This window comes from Pyrgilauda ruficollis, unplaced genomic scaffold (assembly GCF_017590135.1).
Source record: "Pyrgilauda ruficollis isolate IOZ18807 unplaced genomic scaffold, ASM1759013v1 scaffold9, whole genome shotgun sequence".
Taxonomy (NCBI): Eukaryota; Metazoa; Chordata; class Aves; order Passeriformes; family Passeridae; genus Pyrgilauda; species Pyrgilauda ruficollis.
In genome coordinates, this window is record NW_024531043.1 from 4,491,772 (window position 1) to 4,501,245 (window position 9,474).

At 54.5% G+C, this 9,474-nt stretch overlaps 1 protein-coding gene across 2 annotated transcripts in view; it reads right to left on the reverse strand.

Annotated features, from left to right (window-relative positions):
• Positions 1 to 218: 218 nt before the first annotated feature.
• TBX3 (T-box transcription factor 3) overlaps positions 219 to 9,474 on the reverse strand; it is a 12,073-nt gene continuing 2,817 nt past the window's right edge. For both annotated transcript variants that reach the window (XM_041488628.1, XM_041488629.1), the window contains 6 exons: positions 9,011 to 9,278; positions 7,633 to 7,779; positions 5,403 to 5,479; positions 3,921 to 4,078; positions 1,912 to 2,615; positions 219 to 1,296 (listed from right to left, as the gene is read on the reverse strand). In XM_041488628.1, the coding sequence (XP_041344562.1) occupies positions 850 to 1,296; positions 1,912 to 2,615; positions 3,921 to 4,078; positions 5,403 to 5,479; positions 7,633 to 7,779; positions 9,011 to 9,278 (1,801 nt within the window). In that variant the 3' untranslated portion in view covers positions 219 to 849. The remainder of the gene's footprint in view (positions 1,297 to 1,911; positions 2,616 to 3,920; positions 4,079 to 5,402; positions 5,480 to 7,632; positions 7,780 to 9,010; positions 9,279 to 9,474) is intronic.

The window sequence follows — 9,474 nt, forward strand, 5'->3', positions numbered from 1 at the left end:
GTTTAAGGTAGAGGGACAAAGGTCTTGTTTTTGTTTTCATTATTATTAATAATAATTTTTTCCCTGGGATTTGAAACGAGCATTAAAAATAAACAACAAAACCCCACTGAAATAAAAAATACCACCACCCCCCTCAAAAAAAAAAAACAAAAAAAAATTCAAGTCTCCTCTGAAAGACCCCAGGATGGAGCAGGAGGCAGCAAAAAAAAAAAAAAGACTACTCTGGAACATGCAAAAAAAAAAAAAAAGCCACGAACTGGCTCTCAGACATCACAATAATATTTTAAACACACAGCTTCCCTTAATATCGACTAAGGGGGTTGTGGTTAACAACCCGCCCAGGAAACAACTGTTGAAGAACCAATACGTGAGTTACTTACACGCTTTTCTTTCACAGAGAAAAGAAAATCATTTCTCTTACTTAATTTTTATTCATAAGTTTGTTGATTTTTTTTTGTTGTTTTATTTTTTCTTTTAGGTTTTTTTTTTGTTTGTTTGTTTTTTTTTTTCCGGTGTGGGCCGGTTTTGGGTTTTATTTTTTTTTTTACACTGGTAAAAAAGAAAATAAAAGGAGGATGCCACAAACCCCACCGGTGCCTCCAATCCCTGTGAGGAGCCTCCGACCCAGCGCTCCCCCATCCCCGACCCTTTTTTTCCCTGCTCCACCTTTTTGTTGCTAAGCACGCACACAACTCCGCGGGATTTTATATGTTAAAAAATATATAGAAAGAGGAAAAAAAAAATAAAGAAGGGGTAAAAAACAAACACTCGCGGGGTGGAGGATGTGGTTTCGTTCAAACAAAGTGCACTGCGAGACGGATTTGAAATGAGCTCCCGGAGGCCGGGGGGTTACGGGGAGCCGCTGCGGGATCTGTCCTGCTTGGGGTCGAGCCCACTGACCAGGCGCTGGATGTTCTGCAGTTCGCTGGTGGCCGCCTCCTTGTCCGCGCCCAGCTTGGGGGACAGGGACACGGAGCCGGACGAGAGGGTGGAGGAGCGGCTGGTGAGGTCCGAGGCGGAGTCCAGGGGCACGGAGCCGGGGCTGCCGCTCAGCCCGCCCGCCTTGCCCTCGCCGGAGCCGGCGGCCAGGCCGGGCAGGGCGGTGGTGAGGAGGCTGCTGCCGTCCGCCAGGGGCACGGGCAGCGGGTAGGGGCTGTAGCGGAGCCGCGGCCGCACGGCGCTCAGGAACGGGTGCCGGTGCACCGAGCTGGAAGCGGCGCTGGAGGCGGCGGCCGCCGCCGCCATGTAGGTGTAGGGGTAGGGGAAAAGGCTGCCGAAGGGAGACATGGCCAGGCCCTGCGGGAGGGGAGGAGAGAGAGGAAAGGGTTACCGGCCCGCACGCTCGCCGCGGGGATGCCGCACGGCGCCCCCGCGCCAGGTGCTCCCCCCGCGCTGCCGGCGGGATGGAGAGCTGTCCTCCCGCTGCCCAAAAACACGTGGGTGACGGGGCACACCCTGCCCGGGCTCTGCCCTTCACGGCCCCGCTCCCGCCGGGCCCATCGGGGGCCAACTGGCCGTGGGGTCTCTCCCCCACTGTCCCCCCTCAGCGGGCGATTCTCTTGCGCTGGCGCAAGCGCCCTTTGCCCGCAGGTCCAGCCCCCGCTCCCGCTCCGCAGGGCAGCCCCGGGCACACCCCCCCGACAGCGGCTCCGCTCCGCAGGCCGGGACGCGCCCCGGGGCTCTGGAGGACAGCGGGGAGGGTGGGAGAGCTCAGGGAGATCACGCTGGGCCACCCTCCCCGCCCACAGCTTTCCCTCCTCCGACCTGCTGCCAAGCCCTGTGACCGGCCCCTGAGAGGGGCACTGGGGGGGACATCGACGCGGGGAATTTAAAGGAGGTGCCCGCTGCCCGCCCCCGTCCCCAGGCTCGGAGCCCCCGGCCCGGAGGGGCGGCGCGGGGGGAACGCAGTACCTGTGAGGCCAGGACGTGCTGCTGCAGATGGAAAGGCAAAGCAGCCGCCGATGCTCCCGAGAGTCCCTGGGCCGCCGCCGTGGCCATGACCGTGTTGTCCAGTCCCGAGACCCCGGCGGACGCCCCGGAGACGGTGGCGAGGAGGGGCCCCATGCCCGCGGCCATGCCCGAGAAGGCTCCCCCCATGGCGAACTGCCCGGGGTGCAGCAGCAGCGGGTGCCCGTTCCCCAGCGGGTTGAAGAACTGCTGGCCGGCCAGGGCAGGGGGAAAGCCGAGGTTCTGCAAGTGTCCCTGGCTCAGGTGGGCCGTGCTGTCGGTTTGGACCGTCAGGGGGGTGAAGGGCTCTTTCCCCAGCAGTCGGTTCTCATCTACTTTGGGGCCATCCCTGAGGGGGCTTTTCAGTTCCTCGCCGCTCAGGCTTGCCCCCCGGGTGCTGGAAGAGATGGTAGCCGGGCTGTGCCGGGAGTCCGGAGGGGCTTTCTCAGTCCTCTCTCGGCTCCGACTTCCTGCCGAGTCACCAGGGAAGAAGTGGCTTTTGGAGGGGCTGCCGCCCTTGTCCCGGGGGTCGTCCCCCGCGGTGGCAGCGGAGCTGGCCGGCGCTGGGGTGGCGGCAGTGGTCGTGCTGATTTTGCCCGACTCGTTTCCTTCTAGCAAGGGATCGTCTTTGCTGTCTGCATCGCTGTCTCCCTCGCTGGGGCAGAGATCTGCAAGACAAAGGGGGCCCGGGGCTGGGATCCGGCACTGCACATCCCGAAATCCCCACCGGGCTGGGAGAGGGGGCAGAGACGCTTCCTGGCCGGCCAGAGGTTTGTGTGGAAATACTTCCCTTTCTTTATTATTATATAAATAAATACAGCCCCCGGCTCCCACCGCCTGCCCCGTCCAAGCCAGCCCGAGTTTTACACAACGCTGCAAAATTGGCTGCGAAAGAAAGCAGCGACCCAGAGGAGCGACCCCCCAGCCGGGCGGGCCCGGGGCCAGCAGCTCCGCTCCCCGGGGCTGCCGGAGCCCCCAGGGACCCCCCTTCCCTTCCCGGCTGCAGCGGGGGTAGAGGAGGAACGGGACAGCAGCAACCTCGGGACAGGGCTGAAGGGCCTTGGGGATGTGTCTCCTACTAAGTTTTCCAAAGTTTTCATCCCTTTCAACGGGCGAACTTTGCAAACGCACGCAGAGACACCCGCAGCCGTCTTCATCACCCCCGGGCCCCCCTTCTCCCCAAACACATGCACGGCTTCGCTGGATTCCTCTGCACTTCATCTCCTAATTTCAGCGCCCCAGGTGCGAAGCTCTGCTTTGCTTTTCGGGTCCCCTCCCAGCTCCCCTCCCCTCAGCTCGGCAGGCCTTAAAAAAAAACGAGTAAAGCAACTACAAAAAAGAGGTTGTTTCCTCCTCCCCCTGCCCCCCCGCCCCGGGATGGATTAATACATACGAGAGAGCTGCAGACAGCTCCCAACCCCGCACGGAGAAACCCAGGGTGACTTTTCTATAACAAAGTTCGCGACTGTATCCAGGGGAAAGATCCTTCCTCTAGTAACAGATTCAGTGAGGGATATTAATGGAGTGGCTCCAGTTTTGAACTTTTGCCCCGTGGTCTGTCTTTGCTCCCTTGACTCGGAGCTGGCTCCTTTCTGAACCAAGGAGGGAGGGATGAATGTGCAGCAAGGGGAGAGGGAGGCCGGGGGGGAGAGGGAGAAGGAGAGGAAGAGCGAGGAAGGCAGAGAGAGGAGAGTGAGGGGGGAGAGGGGAGGAGAGGGAAAGACAAAAAGAAAGGAAACAAGAAGAAGAGTGAGGGCAAGAAGGAAAGAGGGCAGAAAAACTATATAGAGAAAGAATAGAGAGAAGAGAGCAAAGGCAAAACATGAGAAAAGAAGGGAAGAGGTAGGAAGCAAAGTAAGAGGGAAGGAAGGAAAACAGGGCAGTGCCAAAGGGCAGTGGTACAGGCCAGGATTTGCCACCACAGAGCGGGCACCCAGGCTCTCCCAGAGGAGAGCAGGGGCCACAGCTCTCACCTTTGAGGCTGGAGGTGCCCACGGCAGGCACGGCAGGACAGGAGGACTGGGCAAAGCACTTGAAGGCCGTCTGCTCATTGGACGACTCGTCCGAGGTGGGATTCTCCTTCTTCTGCCTCTCGTCATACACCCGCATGGACTGCAGGGTCAGCTGCTTCCTGCGGGCACAGAACCCGCTGGGCGAGGGTCCCCAGCGCCCCCGGGACCCCCCCTGCTCCCCAGCCCCTCCTGCAGCTCCCTCCCACTGGGGCACGAGTAGCACAGGGGAATGAAGAGCCACGGTCCCCTCGAGGAGGAGAGCGCGTTTCTGGCAGGCAGGGCTTGGCTGCTAATGAGAGGAGATTTCTTGGAAGCTGAGCAGCTCCTCAGCGAGGGCTGATATTAAAGACAAGGGGCGGAGGGGAGAGGGAAGCATTCCCTGGAGATTAGCTTTTAAAAGGCAAGGATGTTCCAGAGATATGAGCCATCTTAATGGTTGCTAAGATTGCTAGGAAGTGGTTATTTTGTTAGGCACTTTATGTAATCTTTTCACCAACAATTAACCCGGAGTAAAAAATCTATTTATATTTAGAGAAATTAGAAATCATTTCCGTCCTGTGGCTCCAGCGCTGGCTTTATTTTCACACTGATGGACAAGAGGAGCTGGCGTGTGCATGTTTGCGTGTGTGCTGGGCAGGGAGAGAGGCTTCTTGGTTTACACCACGTTCCCCCCACCTTTTTATTTTGTTGTTTGTTTGAAAAAAAAGAGAAACAGATCTATTTATTCATTATCTAATCCCCTGTGCAAATGGCTAAAATATCCTGTCTCCGGTAACACAAGAAAACAGACATATCCTCCATTAAAGGAAAAAATCTTCCCTTTTTTCCCTGTGTATTTTCTTTTTATATTAAAAATAAAAGTCTTGAGTCCCATTATAATGAGTTCTGTCTGCCTACCTGGGGCACAAACTCTGTCCTGCTGCTTTTAGGAAAAATAAAGAATCTTCTATCATTAATTACTTCCATATTCATGAGATACCTCTGTCCAAACAGTTTATTTCTGTGTTTCTCCTCCATTTCTGTGTTTATTTCTGTGTTTCTCCTCCATTTTACTCTTTTCCAGGCAGTCCCCAGAAAAATGCCAGAGGAGATTCAAGCAGTGCTCAGCCCTCACTTGTCCCTCTTCTCCAGTCCCAGATCCAAACTACACTGTAATATTCCCTCTCAAATTTGCAAGGGAAAGCTTTTTTCTAGCAATATTTGCTTAATGTACTGCACTCCCTTTGGCCAGTCATCCCCTGTGACGTGAAAACGAAACGTGGAAAGCAGGAAAGAATTCCCATGCAATCCGTTTGACGCTATTAACGCCAAGATCCTTATGGATTTTGGCGGGGGGAAGTGTGGTTTGGAGGCAAGGCAAGGTGATTTTGACCTCTGCTCGTGTTCTGAGCTTAACACATGAAAACCAAACGAGGCGCCTGTAAAGAATCGAGCCAGACTCACCTCTTTTCCCTCCTTCCATTCCCGGTGTCCCGAAAACCTTTGGCAAAGGGGTTGTTGTCAATTTTTAATTGCGTGATCTATAGGATAGAGAGAAAAAAAAATAGCCAGGGGGTTGGAGCAGAATAAGGAGATTTTTGTATTATAAAACAACAGCAAACCCCACTCTTCCCAGTACCCCTAGTGCTGGCAGGAGTAGGACAGGGCAGGGGGCAAAGGTCTCTGGATTTTGGGTGAATCCATGTGTTTTCCCGAGCTGTTTGGAGGCAGCTCGCCCCCAATCCCCCGCCGGGCTGGCCGCTGACCCGGACCGTGGTGGCAATGAAAGAGCCCCGTGTTGCTGCCACCACATCGGAGTTAATTGAGCCATGCAATGAGATCCATGCAAGTTATGCCTGTGCTTAAAACTCTTTAAATACCATAATTAAACCGCAAAGGAATCATACCCACCCCCTTGCTATAATAAAATACTTTATATAATCGCATTATGCTCTGTGTGTGTTGGGGCGCCAGGGGTGCCAGGAGCCAGTTGATATTTTTTGGGGGGTTGTGTGTGGAAGTTTTTCGGTTTGGGTTTCCTCGGGGCTCGGGTTATGGCAGGGAATGGCTGTGGGAGGGATGGGGGGTGCGGGACATCCCGCAAGTGCCGGGTGCCCGCGCACGATGCGCGGAGCCGAACCCGCAGCCCGGCCGGGGCTCACCCCGCTGGAACAGGATGCGAGCAGTGGGAACGGGAAGGGGAACGCCGCCTCCCCGCCGCTCCATTCCCGGTCTCGGGCCGGGCTGCAAGCACAGCGACCCCCCAATTTAGGAGCAGAGGATGACCCCGAAAAGGAAACTCCGCCTGGCCCGAGTGCGAGCAGGAGCAGCCCTGGCTCCCGAGTCGCCCCCCCGCCGCACACACGGGAGCAGGAGGGAGCGGGAAAACCCCACTGCTAAAACCAGCGGGACTTTTAATCCAGGTGCTCCCGGCCGTGCCTTCTGCTCCCCCCGCGCCGAGCCGAGGGCTCCCCGCCGCTTCCGCACGCCGCTTCCCAGCCGATTTCATGGCAATCACACAACTATGCTCATTTCTGTCCTTCAACCGAGCCGCCCCCAGCTGATAGAGCGGGCCGGCCAGCCCTGCTGATAAGTCCCAAAGCAAAGTCTACTCTCTCTACACCCATTTTCTTTCAGTTTCCTTGCAAGTGCCTGGCTGCAGAGAGAAAGGAAAATAGCCCGAGCCCGGAGGTGGAAGCGGCTTTTTGGAAACCGAGGGCAGAAGGGTACAGACCCTCCCTTTTCACCCCCGAATTTTTTACTGTGGAGGATGTGAGGGGCAGAGAAGGCACAGGGGAGCTGCAGCGAGCGGGCGCTGCGCATCCAGAGCCTCTGCGCTCAGCGCAGGCGAACGCAAAGTTGTAATTCACAGACAACAAAAAAATCAAAGCCCCTTTTTTGGCTCCTTCGCTCCCTTCCACTTGACTTAATAATCGTAAATTCGCCGTTTGCCACTCTCCCAAATATACCACCTTCATTGCAAGCGACAATAAACCAGCAGCAATGGAAAAGCAGCGTTTGCAGTGCTGCAAAACTTTCTCACACGGGCTTTTTCAGCCCTTCCAGCTAAAGTCAAGCGAGATACCCCTCTCTGACCAGAGCATATTTCTGCACCACAGAAAATAATAAAACACTGCAGGATGCAAAAAAAAAAAAAATCATAATATAATAATAATAGGAACCAGACGTGCACTCCAGCCTTATTGCCAATTGCTGTTAAAGGAGCTAAAACAGCACAAAGGCCAGGAAGAATTACAAAATCTCAGCCCCGCTGCTCTCCCCACTCTGTCTTTCGACACACGGAGCTGAGTCTTTTTTATTATTTTTTTTTCCCTGATGCATCTTAGATTGAATCCACACTAACAGCAGCAAACCCCACCCCATCCCTTTCCTCATGCTGGGAAGATACACCGGGGGGAAAAAAAATGGTAGAAAACCCTTAAACATTCTCCCCCTCACTCCCTGTCCTCCCTCCTTTTAATTGCCTTCCCCGAGGTCGGTATTAGGAGAGTGCTCGACCCCCTCCCCCAGCGCCTTCCCCCAAGTTGGATCAAGGAGGTTTTGGGGCAAAAGATGAAGGGGGGGAGAGAGAGAAGAGCGGGATGGGCTTCGTGAGTTTTAAGGGAACAATGCAGAGTAAAAGTTTTCTTAAAAGCCAAAACACGTAAAACAAATCCTCTCTTAATCTCCTTACCTTATCATTCTGGTATGCGGTCACTGCGATGAATTCAGTCTCCGGGAAAACGTAGGTCCTGAACGTGCTGTAAGGAAGCTTGAGGATATCGTTGGCTCGGACGATGTGGAACCGGGGCTGGTACTTGTGCATGGAGTTTAAAATGGTCTGGGGGGGGGCAGCGACCGGCACAGAGAGGGCAGGAGGGGGGGAAAGAAGACGGTCAGCAGGAGCAGCATTTCCCCCAGCCATCCGCACTTTCTCCTCCTAATTTGCCTTCCCTCTCCTTCCTCCCCTCACTCCTCCTCCCCGCCAAGCACACTCCAAACACACGCACACGCCTCGCAGCATCCAACTAAAAGTACTGACAGCTCCAGCTCGCCGGGCTTAGGCTCCCGCTGGACCTCTCGAAGGAGAGGAGACAGGGGGGAATCTCCTCAGAGCTCTGCTCGGAGAGGGGGACAAGCTGTTTGGGCTCCGGCAGCAATGTCTTTTGATTTCAAAGTGTAAAAAAAATAAAATCAAGTAAAGCAGGAGCAGCAGCTACAGTTGCAAAACCACCACGAGACCTCGGCTCGGTCTAATTGCGTGCCCCAATTCACTTAAGGCCTTCTGCGAACGGCAAAAATGTATCGTCTAATCAAATCACAGCAGCAAATGCAATCTTCGGCACATTAGAGATCCCCCGGCCGCGGCCACCACCAGCAAGCCCCGGCTCCGAGGTGGAGGCTTTCCCAGGAATAGAAAGAAATGGCCAGGATCGACAGAGCACTTATCAGCAGGTTTGTTTGATTTCACTCTCAGGGTAAGTTTTTATCTCTGCACACCCGGTAAATGTAAAGGAGTGGATAGACATGAATGGGCAACTTGACCTCTGCTTTTGGTCCCTGTTTATTTTCACTCCGGCTTGCTTTACATTATCCAGATTAATATAGATTTAAACGTTTGCGTACTTAGGCCTTTAAGCCCTTTATACACATATGCATATCGTTTTCCTACGCTTAGAAAGTGTGATCGACTTTATTAAAAATATATATAGATATATAAAGTCACCGCAGCTCTGAGAAATATCGAGTTGCGCTGCGCTGGAAATGTATCCCTAAAGTTAACGCTGCATGGCACGGGAAGGTTACAGAGTAAACTCCAGGCTTTAATCCTGACCCCAGCAGGAGGAAAAATCAAGGAGTGTTATAACCCGGCCAGATGCCCGTCCCCGGGTGCGTGGGGAGCTCTTGCTGCCCCGTTTTCCCCGCATTTCGGCCGCCCGCCGGAGCTGCCAGCGGGACCAGCCCGGCCGAGCAGCCGCCGTGCTCCGGGCACACCCCCCGGGACCCCCCGCTCCGGCCGGCTGGCGAGGGAGGGGAAAAGGGGGGCAAAGGAAGGTGTAAAAGGCACTCACAAATCCGTGCTTGTCAGAGATGTTGTTAGTGAGCTTCAGCTTGTGAAAGGTGACGACTTTGGACATCCATTGTTCGCCGGTGGCCGGGCTGTCCGGGTGGATGTACATTCTCTTTGGCATTTCAGGGTCAGCCTTGCCGGCTACCATCCACCGGGAATTATGGAATTTGTACCTACAATCATCAGCCGCCACAATATCCATCAATAAAATGTACTTGGCCTTTTTATCCAGTCCAGTGCATCTCACTTTAAATGGAGGAAACATTCTCCTATGGGCAGAGGGGGGAGGGAGGAAGTGGGGGGAGAAAAGACAAGAGAAAAATAAAATGAAATTAATTACAGCGTTTAAATAAGCTTCTGAATTTTGGTAGCGCGTCTACTAAGCAATTTCTTCAGCTCTCAGAAGCAGCAGAGTAAGTCTGTATCCAGCAAAAAGGTTTCCTTTCCTTTCCTCTCCTCCCCCCC